The sequence below is a fragment of the Mesitornis unicolor genome, unplaced genomic scaffold (assembly GCF_000695765.1).
Source record: "Mesitornis unicolor isolate BGI_N332 unplaced genomic scaffold, ASM69576v1 scaffold20687, whole genome shotgun sequence".
Taxonomy (NCBI): Eukaryota; Metazoa; Chordata; class Aves; order Mesitornithiformes; family Mesitornithidae; genus Mesitornis; species Mesitornis unicolor.
The window spans coordinates 14,309-33,310 of NW_010197309.1; the positions used below are offsets into that span (position 1 = coordinate 14,309).

Sequence of the window (19,002 nt, forward strand, 5' to 3'; positions counted from 1 at the left end):
CCTCTTTGGCCCTTTCTGAAGCATCGCTGATATCAGCAACCAGCTCCAGAGGCTGGGACACCAGGTGGAAGGAAGGGACAGTGGTGATGGTGTCGTGCTCCTGAAGCAGCCCCTTGCACATCAGCCGGCCCAAGGCCATTTCACACCCCATCGGCACATTCCTCGGTGCCGGGAGGTGGGCCAGCACGGCCCCTCACTGCAGTACGAACTTCCTCTGGGCCCTGGGACGAGATGGCTGCACTCATTGCTGAGAACTTCCGCTTCCTCTCCTTGTTCTTCAAGAGCAAAGACGTGATGATCTTCAACGGTTTGGTAGCCCTGGGCACAGTGGGCAGTGAGGAGCTCTTCTCGGTCGTTGCCTTCAACTGCCCCTGCTCCCCTGCCCGCAACTACATCTATGGGCTGGCTGCCATCGGCGTTCCAGCCCTGGCCCTTTTCCTCATTGGCGTCATCTGGAACAACCACACCTGGAACCTGGTGGCTGAGTGCCACAAGCGTGGTACCAAGAACTTCTCTGCTGCCGCCACCTTCCTCCTCTTCGGCTCCATCATGGGCCGGGCAGCCGTGGCACCTGTCACCTGGTCGGTCATCTCGCTGCTGCGCGGGGAGGCTTACATCTGTGCCCTCAGCGAGTTTGTCAGACCATCCTCCCTGGACAAGTTCCCAGCTGAGTATGGGGCCGAGACGCTGGCCAGGTTCCCCTGCAAAGACGTGCCGGCAAACCTTACCAGGTTCAGGGATGATGTGACGCGGAGGCTGAGATACGAGTCCCAGGTAGGCAAACCAGGGAGAAAGCCCCACAGAGTGGGTAAGACCACCTTGCCGTGTCCTAACACAGCCCCTCTCTTCTCTCTCAGCTCTTCGGCTGGCTGCTCATCGGCATTGTTGCAGTCCTGGTTTTCCTTACCAAGTGTCTAAAGCACTGCTGCTCGCCGCTGAGCTACCGGCAGGAAGCTTACTGGACCCAGTACCGCTCCAACGAGGATAAGCTTTTCCGACGCACGGCCGAGGTCCACTCCAGGATCCTGGCGGCCAAGAACGTGAAGCAATTCTTTGGCTTTGTGGCGCTGGATAAGGAAGAGAAGGAGCTGGTGCAGGAGTTCCCAGTGGAGGGCGTCCAGCCGAGTCCCCAGTGGAACGCCATCACCGGTGTCTACATCTACCGGGAGAACAAGGGCTTTCCGCTCTACAGCCGGCTCCACAAATGGGCTAAAGGAGTGGAAGGGAACGGGCCAAGCCCAGAAGGCCATGAAATGCTCTTTTTGGCTTCCTAAGGCAGACAGGTTCAGGGAGCAGCTCCCCAGACTGCCTGGCAGGGCTATGAGTGTCGCTGCATGGCTGAGGGATTCACTGGGAATATTCCTCCCAGCAGGATTACTTCTTTCAGCAGGTAAACAGGAATCAACAGTCTCAAAGTGGAGACTGATAAGCAATACACTGAGCTGGGGAACCCCTCCTTCAGAGACAACCATCTCACCACTGCTCCCAGAGAGATAAGAGCAGGCATACACCTTACCTTTGGGCTGCCAGTGCACCCTGCCATCTAATGCACCAGCAGAAACCTCAGGGAGCAAGAGGTGGGCACAACATTTCTAACCGTGACTCCTGCAGTCCCACCCATTACCCCCACAGCAGGGTTAGCCCAAGCCACCTGGGACACCTACTTATTTTATTGACACTGGCATCTTCTTTTGCAGTTGTGTAGTGCCTGTTAAGCAGGTAGGTCCCAGAGCATTGTACTGACTTTACAGCACAGGGAAGAGAGGGAAGCAGTGGGTAAATTCCTGTGGCAAGGGGGATGCAATAGCACCTAGAAAGGAACAAGTCAGTAATACAGCAGCACACCGAATAACCAGGAGACTAAGGCAGGAGGAATCACCAATATTCCTGGTATTCAGAAAGACACTCTGCAATTACCAGGTTGGAATTTGGGTAGGACACCAAACTCCCTTTGTTCTTACTGAAGTGCCTGGCAATTTCTAATGAGCCCAAGGGATTGCAACCATGAGTTTATAAACTGAGAAGATGGCACCATCAGCAGAATGGCTTTCGGTCAAGGTGGCAGCTCAGAGGAAGCAGTACCCGCAGTGAGCCACACCGCTGTATGCGGCTCATTGCATTTCTCATCCAACCATCCTGCTTGTTTGGGTTGCAAGTTACAGCAAGACCTCAACCAGAACTAGTTTTACTTATATATGTACACATATATATATAGTGTATATACTATATAATTTTAGTTAGTTAGCTGTACTAATGAAGCACCTCTTCCAGGGAAAGGAGGCAAGAAAATTGCCAGCCAAAAGACTGCATTTACATGCCCCAGTCTGCTGCAGTGGGATTGAAGCCCTGCAGTGATGAGGGACAGAAGGGATGGGATGGGGAAGCAGTCTTCTCACTAGCCCCCCACCATTGAACTTTCTTAAACTCTTTCCACTGCCTTAAACAGTCCCTGTGACAGAGGATCTGCTTTATGGACCTGGCCATACTCTGAGACAGCAAAGCCAGAAAGGCGTAAAATTACTCCCCTCGCCATGACGCTGTGCTGGCCATGGCTTCAAGGCTGCTCTTCTTGCACCACATAGACCCCTTTCTACCGAGGGTCAGCCCTACCCACCCACCACTGTTCCAAGAGCTGGCAGGACAATGAAGTTCATTTTTCCTACCTGTACTGTTTCTTCAGGTACAACTTCCTTTTACACTGTGCCGTTTACTGAAAAGCCTTAAATTGTTCAAAAAATGACTCAAACCCACAGAACTCAGAGGGCTTACACAAAAGGAGATTTGAAATAAATTATTAAATGAGAATTACTTTTTGTTGATTTCTGAGTTTTTTTCAGAGGGGCACAAAAGGTGTATTTTAACATTCTCTTTGAACCCAAGGACTGGGAACTTGTATTTTCTTTCTATTAAACTCTGAGATCCTCTTCTATCTAGATAGCCCCAGGATGCAAAGTTTAAAAGTATTACCATATATTACAAGAAACACTGATTTTGTTATTCTTGCAATGAGGAGCACAGATCTTGTACATCAGGATACACAATTGCAGCAAAGGAAAGAAAATGTATTTAGAAACCTTTTTACAAATGTGTCTCCTTGCAAGAAAGAGCTGGAAGGTCACACAGAGAGGCAGGAACACCACTTAATGGGCAAGGCATCCCAGAACTCTGGTTCAGCCTCTCTACAGATTTGCCTTGCATTTGCGGGGAGGCCTGGCTCCCAGCCACACCAGCAACTAATCTGCAGGAACGATCAGATGCAAGTCAAATGAAATTGCATTAACTTGAGATGAAAGAGAGTCCATTTGCATTTCTTCTCGTTGGCCCTCAGCAGGAACATGCAGACACGCATGCCACCCCCACATGCAGGCCAGCAGATGCAAGGTAACTTCCTGAAGCAAAGCAGCAAGAGCACCTTTGAACACCTCCACTCCAGTTCCTTCTCTTCTTCCTTCCTTTGAAGGAAAGGGGAATTCCCACAATGTTTGGGAATGGATTTGTTTAGCCTAAATGTAAACCATGAGCACAAAACAGCTTTTACCCTGTTTACCTCCTGTATCTTCTCCATTAACCCCAGCTACTTTCCATGTGCTGAGATGGGCTGGGGGCTTGTCCAGCTTTTCTGTTTTCCCTCTATACTGTTGGAGCAGCATGTCTGGGTGGACAGGTAACAGGGAGGAGTGAAGCAAGGCACCACACTCAGAAATACTTCTTTGCCATTGCAGAGATTTTTTCAGTTCCCCTCCTTTGCAACCTTGAGCACAGCCCCAGCTGAGATAGCCCCGGGCTTCTGGTCCTTGCAGCCCATCGGCACCCTCACAAATAATCCTGCTGACTCCGTCGCTCATTGTTCCCCAGTGATGATGCTGAGGTGAGGGATATTAACCCACATGGATTTTTACACCGGCACGAGCAAGTGGGCTAGACTTCTCACTGAAGCACTAAGAGGAAAGTTGAGCTGCCTGTCTTCCTGGTATGCCCGATCACACAAGCCTGCAAGCTCACACACTGTTTTTCCTGCAGAGACCAAAAACTCCAGATAGAGCACGCTTCTCAGCAGCAAGGTGAGTTCAAACCAGGCTTCTCCAGTATGGAGAATTACACACAGGTCTTTCATTTTCCCTGCTGTAGAGTAAAAATAGTCCCAGTAGTAGAGAAGAAACAATACCTCAAAGGGATCTTGGTTTCTATTGCAACACTTATTTATATGTTCTATTATGTAACTAATTAATCCCAAATAAAGCCACTGTTGTTGCAGCTGCGTTCCTAAACAAAGCAGCAGCTGCTACTGGATGTTGCAGGCAGCCTCCTCTAGAAGAGCACTAAGCAAAATGTGAGTACAGTGCCCTGCTCTGCCTGGGGGCAATAAGTGAAATGACTTGTTTCTGGATCCCAACAGACTTGGGAATGAACTAAATGCCAACACTGGGCATTCACAGAGGCAGAAAAGCTGGGTAAACTCTTCAAGTTTGGTATTTCAAAGCTGGGCACCTGCTCACCAGTGTTTACACTGGAGATAATCACACCTGTTTGCATACCCTTGCCTTCAGCTTTTCATCTGTAAAACATGTGGATGATCACATCTTACTGGAGAGTTACAAGAACACAGATCATAAAGTGCCAACACAAGTGACAGAGCCTACTTAAGTACTCAAGATACCTGAGGTTTTTTTCAAGCAGAAGTTAAATTGGGATTACCTTTTCAGCACAAAAAAAAAAAACACTTTTTGATTTGACTTCAGTGATTTCTCTTAAGAGACAACCTCTACTTAAAATCACTAATTCTTTCTGTCATCAATCACTGGTATTCGTTATGAGAGATGGCTGTGACCATGGGATCCATCATAACTGGATGCTGCGGGCTTTAAAAGGCATATGACCTTTCAGCTGAAGAGGTCAAGAGCATCCTGGGCTGCTTTAGGAAGAGCACTACCAACAGGCCAAGGGAGGTCATTCTTCCCCTCTACTCTGCAGTGGTGAGACATCTGGCATGTCCTGTATGGGGCTTCCCTGTACAGGAGAGATACAGGCTTATTGGAGCAAGGCCAGCAGAGGAACAGGAAAATGATTATGGGATTGGAGCATCCATCATAAAAGGAGAGACTGAGACAGATGGGGATACCTAAGGAGAAGGCTCAATTTGGATCTTACCATGTGTATAAATATTGGACACAAGGGTATAAGAAAGGTGGAACCAGACTTTTCTTAGTGGTGCTCAGTGACAGAACAAGAGGAAATGGAAATTCCAGTTAAACATAAGAAAACACTTTTTTGCTGTGAACATGGTCAAGCACTGAAACAGGTTGCACAGAGTGGTTGTAAAGTCTCCATCCTTGGAGAAGTCAAAACCAAAGTGGACATAGTCTGAGCAACCTACTCTAGCTGATCCCTGCTTTGAGCAGCGGTTTGAACCAGTGATCTCCAGAGGTCCCTTCCAACTTCAACTATGCCGCAATTCTGCATTGTTGGGCCAATTACGAGTAAAAAGGCACTTGAGATAAATCTTTCGAAGTGTTAATTAAGCCAAAAGGCAAGAATCTTCTCTGATATCTTAACAAAAAGAGAAACCAATTTATAAAACATCACTGCACTAAAAAATAGTGGATCATAACTGCAACATGTCCCCAGGAAAGTAGAACAGGTATGGATGATATTTGTATTGATTATAAAACAGTCTATATTTAAAAACATGTCTTCAAAGTCATCAACAGAGTAGAATTATTTATAATATCTGGACAAAGCTGTAAACATCTATAAAATCCTTTCCTTAGATTGTTTGTTCTTTCCTGTTTGGTTTGGTCATGGACCAATACTCTCCAGAAACTCACTGTCCATGGACAGTCACAGTACAACTCCACACCTCTAAGTTCCCACACTGCATGGAGAGCTGAGTCTCCCTCCTTTTCTTGTGTCGTGCTTAGGTGTCAGCAAGGGAACTCTTGGTCTCCACATACTCAAGTGCTGCTCTTTTAACAGCCAGGACACTTTCTGTTGTACCAAATTTCTTCTCATAATCCAGGTAGCGTTTAAAGAAGAACTTCATCTTCTTTGGTGCCAAGCTCAGGTGTATGACCCTCTCAAAGATGTCCCTGCAAGAAACCAAAGTGATTCAAATCGCTGTGTTGATGACCGCACTCAATACAAGCCTGTATCCTGCCTTTGAACATAGAGCAGAAAGTCAGGGGAGACATCCAACCTGCTGCAAAGTGCTGGTCCTTGAAGAAAGATTTCTGGTTAAAATCTCAAAGTAGAAGCCTTTCATTTGCTTGCAGAACTCTAAGGTTGCTGGTCAACTTAAGCTAAGATCAAGCCACTGTATTTGACCCTGAGTTCATTAAGTGGATGTGGTTGGATCCACAGTGTGGAAAAATGGACTTTCTGTCAACTCTCAGAAAAGAAAAATAAAAAGGAAAAAAAAGTGTCTCTATTTTTATGCTACAAGATAGACCCTTCATATACAACAAGGCAATCCCTCCAGAGGGACAGATGAACCTCAGTGCAAGTCCTCTAGTTTCTGTCATGCAGGTCACTACTTACAAATCAGTCCCCATCTGCCCTATGGATCTCCTTGGAGTCTCCCCAGTCCTGGCACAGATAAGCTCTTACACACACACCTCAGTTCTCTTTCTCTAAGTGATAAAAATTCTCTTCTGCTCTGCTCTGGGAGGCCCTATACAACCTCATGCTGCAGGGTACCTCCGGTCTTTTCAGGTGTTGCTCCAAACCCTGTACCCTGCCCCTTCCCAGCCTGCTGTAGCACAACTCACCGTATTTCCTTCTGACTGCCATGTTTGATCATGATGTCCATGTAGATGGACCAGATGTCTGTCCGCTTGGGATAGCTGCTGAGGGTGCTCTCAAAGAGGGCCTTGGCATGTTCTGGGTCCCCAAAACGGAACTCCAGCTGCCCAAACCTTGAAATGACATCCACATCTGGAACAAGTAATGACATGTTAGGGTATCAAAGCAGCCCTCTCCCATATGAACTAACACAAATGATAATTGCACAGAACAGAGGCAGGCAGAGAGACAGCACCATCTCTACCCAGAGACAAAAGTCTCTGTTGTAAAGTGGTTCTGGACCAAGATGGGATCAGAGTGCGAGAGAAAAGGGTCACACCTTTCTGCAGGAGACAGAAGTTTTTTCCTACGTTCAAAGCACATCTTGCAGCATCCAAGGACGGCGCCACAAACCTGGGACTAGACCAACTGAACTTTTCTAGAGGGCTGTAAGACTCAAAAAGTCATCTTTGCTTTGGGTGCTTTGCTTTTACCCATCACAGCAAATTATATACTACAAGAGGATTTAGCATTGATATCCAGGTTGAAATTTCCCCTTCTCTGAGAGTCAAGGGCAGGACATTCAGCACCAACTGGTTGCACTTTCCACTTACTACACTGTCACAAGCAGGGATATCAGAGAGCAGCCCATCAACTGGAGACCTGTCACCACACGGTCCACATTATGGGTGGGGAAGAGAGTGCTTACGTTCTTTGGTGGGCAAAGCCTTGAGAGCACGCTCCAAAAGCCTGTGTGTAGCCTCTATCTGGCCTTGCTTCAGAAGGAAAGCAGCATATTTCAGCCACACAGATTTCTCCTGACGGAAACGCTTCAGCATTGTGTGGTACAATTCTTCTGCTTGCTGGAAGGACAAAGTTGGGTTAGATCATACAGGTTCATAATGAAGCCTTGGGCCAGGTATCTCCAAACACTTATGACATATAAAGCAAGTACCAACAGTTTGTTGTCTACTGTCAATCATAACTATTAATCTCAGTTAGGAACAGGAGAGGCACAACGTCTGACAGCTGGACGCTTATATAGCCAGCATTGGTAGTTTACTTGCATGACTTGCAATACCTGCCTGGGACCTGCTTGCACTATCTTACCTTGTGTTTCTCAGAATTGGCATAGATGTCACACAGATGCTGGAAGACTTTCAGAGGTTCATTGTATTGAACAGCTCTCTCAAAGACCTTCATCAGTGTCTCCTCAGTACCATACATGTTCTCCAAGTTCAGCAGAGCTACCCAGACATTCAGCTTCTCCTGTTCTTCCCTTAAAGCAGAAGTGAACAAGAATATTTAGCCTTTTACCAGTCTTCATCAGCTTTTCACAAATCACCCCACAAAGACGCTGTGGCTTGTAGACTGCCTCTGGGACAAAGGAAGGGGACATACTGCCCACTGAAACACCACTTCTGGAATAGAGCACAGCAGCTGTTTCACACTACAACTTTTGATCACTGTTGTTTGTAATTAATAACCACAAGGATGATTCAAGAAAGCACAATAGACTTAATCATGCTGTAGAGATGATTTAATACACAGAGGTGCAGCCCTACGGAAAAAGTGACAAGAGTTTCAGTTTGTTTAATGTTTCGATTTAAGGACAACATCACTGACACCAATATGCTCTTCCAAACCCTTTTGACTGCTCAAAAGTACATCCATGTGCTCAGTAACACTTTGGGGAGTTACTGCGCTCGTAAGCTGCTGGCCAACTGTGGTGACTCAGGCCAGATCTTCAAAGGGCCAGCTGACAATTGCTACCATTTAATCCTTTTGAGCTCACTGAAACAGACTCTGCCACTCCACACACACACACTGATGACGCTACCAACGTTCTCCCACCACAACTACCCCATCATGATTTATTCTTCGGGGCAAAGAAAGGCAGAACGCCATTACCTGAAGCAGATTGTTTTAAGCGCTCTCTCTGCCACAGCTCTGGCCTTCTCAATCTCCGTAGCCTGAAGGTGGAAAGCCATGTACTGCAGCCAGAGAATGGAGCTGTTGGGACTGCTCAGCACCAGGCGGTCAAAGTCATCTGCTGACTGGGGCTGTCGATTGGGGTCCATCAGGGCTGCCTCTAATTTGCAGAGCTCCTTCTCCTTCTTCTGCTTCTCTAGCTCCTTCTCCTTCTTTGTTTGTTTCTTCAGCTGGAAGAGCAAAAAGGGAGGACTGGGGAAATGCAGGCACTTCATGTGGGAAAAGACAGGCCCAGCTAAACCACAGCTTATGCAGTTTTTACAGGAAGAGATGAGGCCAATTGTTTAAGAGAGGAGGAAAATAGTACACACACCCCACCCCTTCACACAGTTCAGACCTCCAAGAAGAGCAGCAGTACATGAAATCTCATTTCTTTTAATGAAATACGTTGAGGGACCAAATACTTTGGTAGTCTTGTACCCCAACTGAAGGATTCATACTTCTCCCTCTCCTTTTTCCATCTTTACCCTCCAATGCCAGTGCTCATCACCACCCTCCACTCCGTAAAAATCTAGGATAGATGGGGAGAAATTGTGCAAGACAGGAGTACATCGCTGGATCACGAGGGTGACTCAGGTCTAAATTGGGAACTGACAGTGCCATAGCTCTCTGCACAAGGCAGCTATACCTTGAGCAACAAAGCATCGGCCATGCACACCCTTTACAGAGGAGAGTTTTGAGGGACAGGAGAAATCCAGAAGAGCAAACATGAAGGCAATTCATGAGGTTGTTTCTGATTTTGCTGAATTGCCTACACTGGAAAACTCTTCAAATAATTACAGAATAAAAGAAGAATGTTTTGCTGCTTTTTCTAAATAAAAGGATTATAATTTGAAAAGGTTTTAAATATCCAGGTTCCCTTGTAGATTTACAACACTCAGAAAAGTAAAAAACAGCTGCATCAAATACAAAAAATTCACTTTCACAAAAATGTTTGACACTAAGTATTTTGTTTTAGCATGTCAACATGAGAAGCCCTATTTTCATGCAGTCATGCTAAAATAGGGCCTTTTCTCCTCTGCTTCAGAGATATCTGCTGCTGAGCCCAGATTTACTTAACTCAGAGTAGTTAAGTAAATTCTAATTTACTGTAATTCTGTAATTAGAGTAATTCTGTAAATCAGAGAAATTCTGTAAATAGAGTAATTCTTTATTAGCTGTGAGAGATGTTCCCTTGGGTTAAAAGGCTTTGTTACGGGGAAGACAGACATGCGAATACCCAGACATCACATTACAGCCACCATGTGGTGTCTCCTGTGCAGGCAACACTAGTACACAGTACCTTCGACTGCGGATCCTCCTCTTCCTCGCTCTCCGAGCTCTCTTCCTTCTGATTCAGCACAGGCATGTCCTCCTCCCAGGTGAAGCCCATGGGAACCTGCAGCCTGGGAGCTTCTCCAGGTTTCCTTATCTGTTTGGATAAAGACAGAGAATGTTCTGGGTTTTAGTTTGAAGTTTTTACATCGAGATCAGACAACTGCTGTTTGCTTGTGGCTTCTCTCTGGCCAGTACTATTGACTTCTCACACTTGAAAACAGCCCACCATGAAAAACATTAAACTCTGGTCACCTTTACTGTAAAATTTAAATTCAATCCATCTCAGGCCATTTTCAGATGACACAAACACCAGTCTGTGTCATTCCTATCTGCAGCAATGGTGCTTACTGTCATACAAGTAAAAACTGACATCTCAATAGGGATGGAAAGTCATTTCAGGCTCAGGTTCTCTTCCAAATTTCTCACCTTAGATTTCTTTTTAGCTGCCTCTTCCTCCTGGTCAACATCATCTTCCTCCCGGTAATATACCTCAATTCCACTGTCATTTTCATCTGCTGGGCAGATCTTCCTTTTTTTTGGCTTTGCTTCCTGCAAGAAGGGGAAATGAGCACATAGTGGAGGGCAACAACTGGGATGACTCTTAAAGACAATTCTGATCACAAAGGAAAGAGTCTGACAGCAGAGAGAGGGTGGCACACTGGCACAGCATCCCCCAACTATCCCCTCACACAACAGAGAATAAACCCATATTCACCTACGTGTGATGCCAAGACCAACAGGACTGGCCACACAGGCAACACAGTTGCGCTGCTAACTCAGTTAACTCCTACTCAAATGGAATAGTTTCTGATCTTTGCTAATCTCCAACACAATTTAATCTTTTTTTCCTACTCTGTGTAATTCCTCAACCTGATCTCAGTGGATATTCCTAGTCCCTTCAGTATTTGGGTGAACCAATTCCTTCAGCATGTCCTGTACAATTGCATCCATACCTGCTCACTTTCAGAGTTTCCTCTTCTCTGTTTTGTCTTCAGCTTAAGCTCTTCTCTCTTTGCCCTACCATGCGTCTCTTTTTTCTCTTCCTCTGCATCATATTGTGGTAGGCCTAGGGATTCAGGCAAGATGCTTGGCATCCCAGTGTCCTTGGGCAGGAGAGAGAGCTCAATGTGTTTTTCTTTTCCATTTACACTGTGGTGCATTGTCAGGAGTAGCAGGAAATAAGAGGAAAAAAAAAATCAGAGCATTTACAATGACTGCAAGGATATGAACTTCTTTCAAATCATCCCAACTTTTATCCTCCCTCTTTTCATCCTCTCTTCCTCCACCATCTCCTTTCTACTGATTCATGGCTCCTTTTAAAGAACACTGGACCTACCCAAGCACCTTGGCAGTGAGCAGCTTTCCTTCAGGCAGGTACGTTTCATATAATGAGTGTTTCTGAACAAAGTAAGGGGAAACATTCTGGAACAGGATTCGGCCCAGAAGAGAAGTGGACAAGCTGAGAAGAGGAGGAAGACAAAAAAATAAATATTCTACGGGGCAGAAGTGCAGTGACTACACACCAGTGGCACCACCAGTTCTATATAGACCCATGCAAAATTTCCCTACTTTAATTTCACAGGCTCAAGAACGAAACAACGACATCTTGATTCCCAGGAGGAAATTCATTTTGTGACATCGAATTACACCAGAGAATGCCCCCAAAAAAGGGTTCCAGGATCATACATTCAGAGTAAGTTCTCCAAGACCCCTCATTTCCCAGAAACATTTTCTTATGCTACTCACCCAAACAATACACCTGATGGAGCGATTGACTTGACATAGCCTCTCACTAGCTGGCCTTTTTTAACATCCTTAATACATGTTATTTCAACATCCTCCACTTTCCTGTTGCTCTTTGGGTTTAGCCTAAAAGAAAAGAGAGGTTAGAAGTTAAAGCATTTGTCTGAATAATCCACATTCTGCTCTGGATATCAAAAAAAGAAATCAGTATTCACAGCAGCTAGTACTTTCTGGAGAACGTACCAGATTAGAGACACCCTTCAGTTTATTCAAATGTACTAATGGACTATCTGCATCTCTGCCAAGCCATACATAGCATTAGGAAATAGACATGGTGCTCTAAACAAAGCCAAACAAAACAGATCAGCCTGGCTTCCTCTGACACTAAGAAAATGAGGAGAATAAGATGTTGTCTGAAATTGTGCACAGCACTGGCTTGTTTTGTTGTTTTTTTTCCCTTCCTATTTCTAAGATACTTGCACTTTTCTGCCATACAGAAGACAAAGCAAGAGGCTCCATTTTAAGAGACATTTAGGACTAAGTCTGCTATTTAATAAAAACGGTTAAAATGCAGCTGAACATTGAACAATAACATATTTGTATTGCAAATTCAATGATTCAATGGTAGAACTTTCCCTGTTTTTCCAAATAAACAAATAAAAAATTCAAGTCAGGTCTAAAAACTATGATAAACAGAAATTAAACCTGAATCCACTTGATCAGCTCTACATTAAGCATCAAATACCTCCACGTTTGCTGATACACAGGAAAATCTTTCTGAAGTAGGAACAAGTCTCATAGTTTAAAAAAAGAGTTAGTCCTTGTCCTTCTAACACTTCACACTGATCTGCCCAAACCAAGTTACTGTATTGCACTATCCTTTTCTTCACTAGTAGATCAACAGACTGGAAGAATGACACATACCGGGATTGCCGGAGAGATAACTGGATTTTGCCATTCTCATTGGAGAGGATGTAACACCTGCATGGTAGAGTAAGAGGAGAAAACAGAAAGCTTTTTTTTACCTGTTAAAAAAAGCCACAGGTAGAAAATAGGTATTTTCACTAGCAGAATGAAGATCTAGAGGAAACAAACCACTCTGTTCCTTGGAGCACTTGCAGTCTAACACAAACAAGCATGACACAACAGTTCATGAAACCAGCTAAAGAACGTTTTGAAACTTATCTACTCGCTTTACCCAGTCTCTATTGCTAGTACAAAAGACTTAGATTGTTACAGCTGAATCACTTGGCCTGTTGCATTCTCCAGCATTGCCAACAAGTCTGTGAAGCAGGGAAATGCCATTACTTGTGCATTACAAGTGTAAAGACAACTGACTTGCCAAACAGCCCACAGAACCACAGCACAGCTGGCTTCTCTCAGTCACATCAGCACCTTAGCTAAGAGTAGCTACTCTCAAAACACAGTCCAAGAAGACAGCTGAATGGGTGCTTCTTCAGACATGGGAAATACAAGACTTTCACCTAAACACATATAATTTCATAAGTCAGCATTTCTTCTTAGCTACAGACCAAATATTACAGGTCTGGTATAATCTTATGGCAGCAAAAAACCCAGGAACAAGAAAGAGAATTACTGACCTAACAGCCTTGCCAACTTTGAAGTCACTCAGAGGATTTTCTGCGTAAGTATCATTCAGGTGAAAGATGCTGACTTTGCCAGTCTTCCCACCTGGCAGTGCAACAGTCAAACCAGTATGCGGAGTCACCTTTGTTACTGTGCCTACAGTGATGGTGCCCTGCTCCAGTGACTGAATTCCTGAAAAAAAAGTGAAGGAAGGAGAGGGCTTCATAACTCTGCAAAAGTATGCAACCAAAGTAACAGAGATAATGAGTCAGTGAAGCTGATTTTAGTTGCCTAGTTATGTATCAAACACACCAACTTTTGGCAACGTGCAGTCTATGCACTCTCTCAGTCCACAGTGATCACAAGTGACTCTTTAGTCTAAAGGTCTGACCTGTCTTGCCTTGCATGCTGCTACATCTGGGTCAGGGTTCCAGGGGTTATTTCTGTCCTACAGGGAGGTACAGGTTGGGTCTGGAATGTAACATCTTCACCTGAGGGGTCAGTGCAGGCCCACCTCTGAGTAAAGTATCATATGCAGTGAGTTCCTGCTGTTAAGGCAGCAGGGATTGATTGAGGGAGTGAAGCATCTCCCTTATGGGGAGTGGCTGAGGGAGCTGGGTCTCTTTAGCTTGGAGGAGAGGAGACTGAGGGGTGACCTCATTCATGTTTATAAATTTGTAAAGGGTGAGTGTCAGGAGGAAGGACCCAGGCTCTTCTCTCTGATGTCGAATGATAGAACAAGGGGCAATGGGAGCAAACTGGAGTATAGGAGGTTCAACCTGAACATAAGGAAAAACTATTTTACTGTAAGGGTTACAGAGCACTGGCACAGGCTGCCCAGAGAGGTTGTGGAGTCTCCTTCTCTGGAGACATTCAAAACCCGCCTGGACGCCTTCCTGTGTGACCTGGTCTAGGTGATCCTGCTCTGGCACGGGGGTTGGACCAGATGATCTTTCGAGGTCCTTTCCAACTTCTAATATTCTGTGATTCTGCGAAGGCTCCACTATACCTGTGAGTGACAAGCAGAGGTTTCTTTCAGTGGCATCTGTGCCAGTCACTGTAGCTGGTATTGCCTGACCATTTTTGAAGCTCTTTTCTGGATGTTTTAAGACCTGAAAGAAAAGACAGAATTCCACTTATTACCAGAAAAGAAGCTTTGCACAACTCCAACTGACATTTTTCCTGTGCAGCTTTTCACTTTCTAAATGCATCTTTGATGTGTACACATGACTGACAGTTCAGCATTGCTTCAACAGCTCCGCTATCCTGAGCCAGACTAGCTACAGACACAGTATCTGCTTGTAAGTGAGGGGCAGTGCTGCCTAAAGGGCAGAGCACTGGACTATCAGTTCACATGGATGTCAGCAGTGTCTGCAGTCATTACTTGCAGTCATGTGCACAGAAAAAAAAAATTACATGTGTGGCTTATGTATAATGGCCACCTTACCTTGGTGTTCAGAGACAGCAGGAGATGAGGAACTCTTCCTCGAATGTCAGGAGCAACTTCTACCTCCAGCCAATTTTTGAGCAAGTTATACTGAAAAGACACCAAAATACCAGAGAAGACAGCATGAGATCTTGGGGAAAATACCCTTCCCTGGTGGATTTGCTAATTCTAAGGCTAGAAAGAACTACAGCAAAAATGGTGATTGGGTTTCTGCTCTTACAAGCGTAACACAGCTGTGGTTTACAATCAAGCACGCACAGGGAATCGGCAGCGAGCACACTTTGTGCTGGTGGCATACACAACTTCTCAAAGGGCATTTTACTAGACTACAGGGTGGGAATCATCTGCTGGCAACAAGCAGGCATGCTGAAGAGGATGAATCAGTTCAACCCCATCAAGTATAGAAAATGTGAGTTACTTCGACTCTCCCCAGAAGAGATGACTTTGCATGGGCCACGCTCAAAGCTAACGAAGACCATAGTAGTGTCAGTGTTTAGGTCTGCCCCTGATGTTACCCCCACTTGCTGCCTCCCCCAGCACACTTTTCAGGAAGACTCTGACTTCACCTTTTTCACAAAACAGGTGACTGTCTGTCCAACATGGTAAAGTCCAGGTTTCTTGAGGGCACTGTCTTCTTCAAAGTTCAGCATTGCTGTAACTTTCCCTTCTACTTCACTGTTTGCAAAGAAAGGAAAAGGACATCAGTTAGCTAGCTTTGGTCCCAGTGGTGAAGATAGAGTTAGAAACCCAAGATACTATGGTGAAACAGTACTACTGTGACAATGCCTTTGTCACATTCATCCCCATCCCCTCCCCAGCTGCATTTTTCTGCAGGGGAATTAATTCTTCCCTGGGCTTCAGAGGGAATCTTTCTGACATGAAGGGACACACCAGAATCCAGACTGGCATTACCTGAAGTCAAAAGAACATTCAAAGGAAATAATGTGCTAAGAGAGCACTGTGAGGTTTAACACAGACATGAGTCAGTGTGAAAGAGGGAATAAGAGGCCTTGCCACACTGCATACATGTGGAGCTCCTTGCTTATGGTCAGCTCCTTCACAAATGGGAGGAACAAGGGAAGGAACCTACAAGGATACAAAGTCTGTGAAGCATCTGCAGACAGCACAGAGGCCAACACTTACCTTGGTCGAATGCTGAGCTCTGGAATGGACCGTGTGAAATGTGGATGGGTGATGGGCAGGTACCTAAGGAACAGGAAAAGGATTGAAGTTTCTCATAATCTGTCCAGGGCCCAGTCACCTGTAATTCCTCTGCACTAGCAAAAAACACAGGTCTAAGCCCTCTTAAAACTACCAAAGCCTCTGAGTTACAATTCTTTCTAGCATTATTTCAGTGGCAATTTAGGTACTCAAAATACTCTGGCAAATTTAGACCCTGGGGCCAAATCCTGCTTGAATTTAAGATTTCCACTGGACCTGAAGAGTTAAGACATCTTTTTATCTTGCAATTTATACTCAAGATAAATAAAGTGACAAAGGTAGAGAGTTAATTCACTGAAACCTGGATCTCAGATAGAATATAATAGCAGACTTCATCATTTCTTAATTACTCCAGCAAGGATAGCTGCAACAGTATCTGGTGAAAAAAGGAGCAGCCTAGACCATCTGAATTGAGTAACTGTTTCACCTTTGCATTCCCCAAGAAGTAGTATTATGTTTCCCCACCTGTGAGTATTCACATCTCTGCATCCAATGACTCGGGCAGCCACCTTCTGTCCAGCTTTCAGAGTAAATGTTGGAAAAGAGCCTATAGGCACTTCATCCAGAATCCGAGATGCATGGATTGAACCTGTCAGCTTGTCATCAATAGCAACTGTGACATGTGTTGGTTTGACGGATTTAACAGTACCAGTAACAATATCCCCCAGGGAAAGCGAGTGTTTCACAGTGGCAAGCATCTCTTCTAATGCCGTCTCAGATTCGTTCCGGACCCTCACAAAAACATTCTTCTTTGCTGGGCCTTGAACTGCTAATGAGACTCCATGGTCATTCACCTTCACTACTTTTAAGGTTGCAGAGATTGTTTGTCCCGATTTCAGTTTTTCTGAGTCAAAGCGGAAGGTGTCATTGAAGTGAGAGGCTATGGGAATAGCTGCCAGCTGGCCTTTTTCCAAAGACACGATGGCAAACTCTTCTGCTATGTGCTGCACAATGGCAGAGTGCTGGGAGTTCTCTGTGAGCCGCTAGACAGAAATGAAGATAGTGACTTACACTGCTGAGATTTTAATGCCCTCCACTCTGCCTCCCACAATTCCGAAGAGGGAAACAGCCCCCATCCTTCACCCAAATTCATTAATCACCTAGAGATCAATAGATGAACAGAAACACACAGATCTAAAAACTGAGCACATACTTGCTTGCCTCTTTGTTTTAACAGTTCTTCACGAAGAGAAACGTACACCTTGGATGTAAGGGCATCCAGATGAAGAACCAATGCCTTGATTTTCTCACCAGGAACAATACTTTTGTCTACAAATGAGAACAAGATTTATCTCCTGATGACAGTGAAGGATTATAAGCAACTGAACTAGTGGCACATGACAGATAGGAAGAGTTGCCTGTGGTTCAGTTTAATTCCTGAAGACCACAGTGATAAAGACTGCTTAGTTACTAATTGTAACTGTTACTGTAACAAAGTCAACTTTGTAGCCAGATGTATAAGTCAGCTCTTTAAGAGAACAGATTACTCCAACATTAAAGGCAAGGAGGGAAAAAAAGGGCTTTTTTACTCAGAAAAAGTCTCATACTTTTATGGAAGAACTAAACCCATTTTATGAAGATGCAATTCTTAAATAATACAGACACGTCTGACTAAACACAAATTCAAGGTAATAAAGGATTTGAAAAAGATTACGCTAATATTTGCACGAAAACATCATCATTCTGTCTGTTGCTGAGGAAAAAAAGAAACTCTTCTAAACACGGAAGTACTGGGATATTCATTCTGCTGACGTTAGCAGTTTATACCAGGTTGTTTGTTACCTCAGTGTGTACTTGTTTCGTTCTGCATAATATGGGACTTTTCTGCTTTAGTTTTTGAATTGTGAGGTACTGAAATTGCAGTCCTGTTTGAAGTCACATTGATTTAAAAGAAAAATTAACAGCAATTTCAGACACAGCATGCTCCAAGGAACACGTTTCTAAAGTAAGAAGATAAAAACAAGTAAACTGGAGCTTGTATTAATACCTTGTCTATACACAGTATGTTTCAACTAAGGACCTCAGAGTATGAAGCAGACCTCACAAGACGCCCAGCAGAACAGAATACCTGAGTTGGAAGCGACCTACAACGATTATCTAGTCCAACTGCCTGACCAATTCAGGGCTGACCAAAAGTTAAAAAATGTTATTAAGGGCATTGTCCAATGCCTCTTCAAAACTGACAGGCTTGGGGCATCGACCACCTCTCTAGGAAGCCTGTTCCAGTGTCTGACCGCCCTCTTGGTAAACAAGTGCTTCCTGATGTCCAGTCTAAAAAGCCTCCCCTGGGCAGCTCTGAATCATTCCCATGCATCCTATCACTAGATACTAAGGAGAAGAAGAGATAAGCACCTCCCTCTCCACTTCCCATTCTCAGGAATCTGCAGAGAGCAATGAGGTCACCCCTCAGCGTCCTTTTTCTCCAAACTATAGACAAATCCAAAGTCCTTAGCCGTTCCTGATAGGAAGGCTTTCAGCCCTTTCACCAGCTTTGTTGCCCTCCTCTAGATGCATTCAAGGATCTTCATAACCCTCTTAAACTGTGTGACCCAGAACTATACACAAGGTAGTGCAGTTCAGACCTCAAGGTGAGGCTGCACCAATGCTGAATACAGCAGGATGATCACCTCTTCTGACCGGCTGGTTGTGCTGTGTTTGATGTACCCCAGGATGTGGTTTGCCCTCTCAGCTGCCAGGGCACATTGCTGACTCACATTGAGCCTGCTGTCAACCAGCATTCCCAGATGCCTTTCTTCAGGGTTGCTCTCCAGCCACTCCTCTCCCAGTTTATACTTGTGCCTGGCATTACTCCATCCCAGGTGCAGAATCCAGCATTTCAAAGTACAAGAGTGAAAACCAAAGCAAGCAGTCAAAGAAAAGATCCTCACCTCCCAAATGGTAGCGAGTGGCTGGGCCAG

General features: G+C 44.9%; 2 protein-coding genes across 2 annotated transcripts in view; one reads left to right on the plus strand and one right to left on the minus strand.

Moving 5' to 3' along the window:
• The first annotated feature begins 231 nt into the window (after positions 1-231).
• On the plus strand, positions 232-1,274 carry CALHM2 (calcium homeostasis modulator 2). Its single transcript, XM_010188771.1, has 2 exons — positions 232-774; positions 858-1,274. Exons 1-2 carry the CDS (start codon positions 232-234, stop codon positions 1,272-1,274), a joined length of 960 nt encoding a protein of 319 aa, XP_010187073.1.
• A 4,380-nt stretch (positions 1,275-5,654) lies between these two features.
• The window catches only part of PDCD11 (programmed cell death 11), a 26,422-nt gene continuing 13,074 nt past the window's right edge, over positions 5,655-19,002 (minus strand). Inside the window, 20 exon segments of the mRNA XM_010188772.1 lie at positions 5,655-6,086; positions 6,765-6,930; positions 7,487-7,640; positions 7,888-8,056; positions 8,689-8,939; positions 10,052-10,180; positions 10,513-10,635; positions 11,040-11,235; positions 11,423-11,545; positions 11,833-11,955; positions 12,754-12,810; positions 13,431-13,608; positions 14,426-14,528; positions 14,864-14,953; positions 15,430-15,538; positions 16,007-16,069; positions 16,550-17,067; positions 17,238-17,353; positions 18,973-18,998; positions 19,000-19,002. The exon segment at positions 19,000-19,002 is cut by the window's right edge and continues 121 nt beyond it. Of these exon segments, the coding sequence (XP_010187074.1) occupies positions 5,915-6,086; positions 6,765-6,930; positions 7,487-7,640; positions 7,888-8,056; positions 8,689-8,939; positions 10,052-10,180; positions 10,513-10,635; positions 11,040-11,235; positions 11,423-11,545; positions 11,833-11,955; positions 12,754-12,810; positions 13,431-13,608; positions 14,426-14,528; positions 14,864-14,953; positions 15,430-15,538; positions 16,007-16,069; positions 16,550-17,067; positions 17,238-17,353; positions 18,973-18,998; positions 19,000-19,002 (2,869 nt within the window). The 3' untranslated portion in view covers positions 5,655-5,914.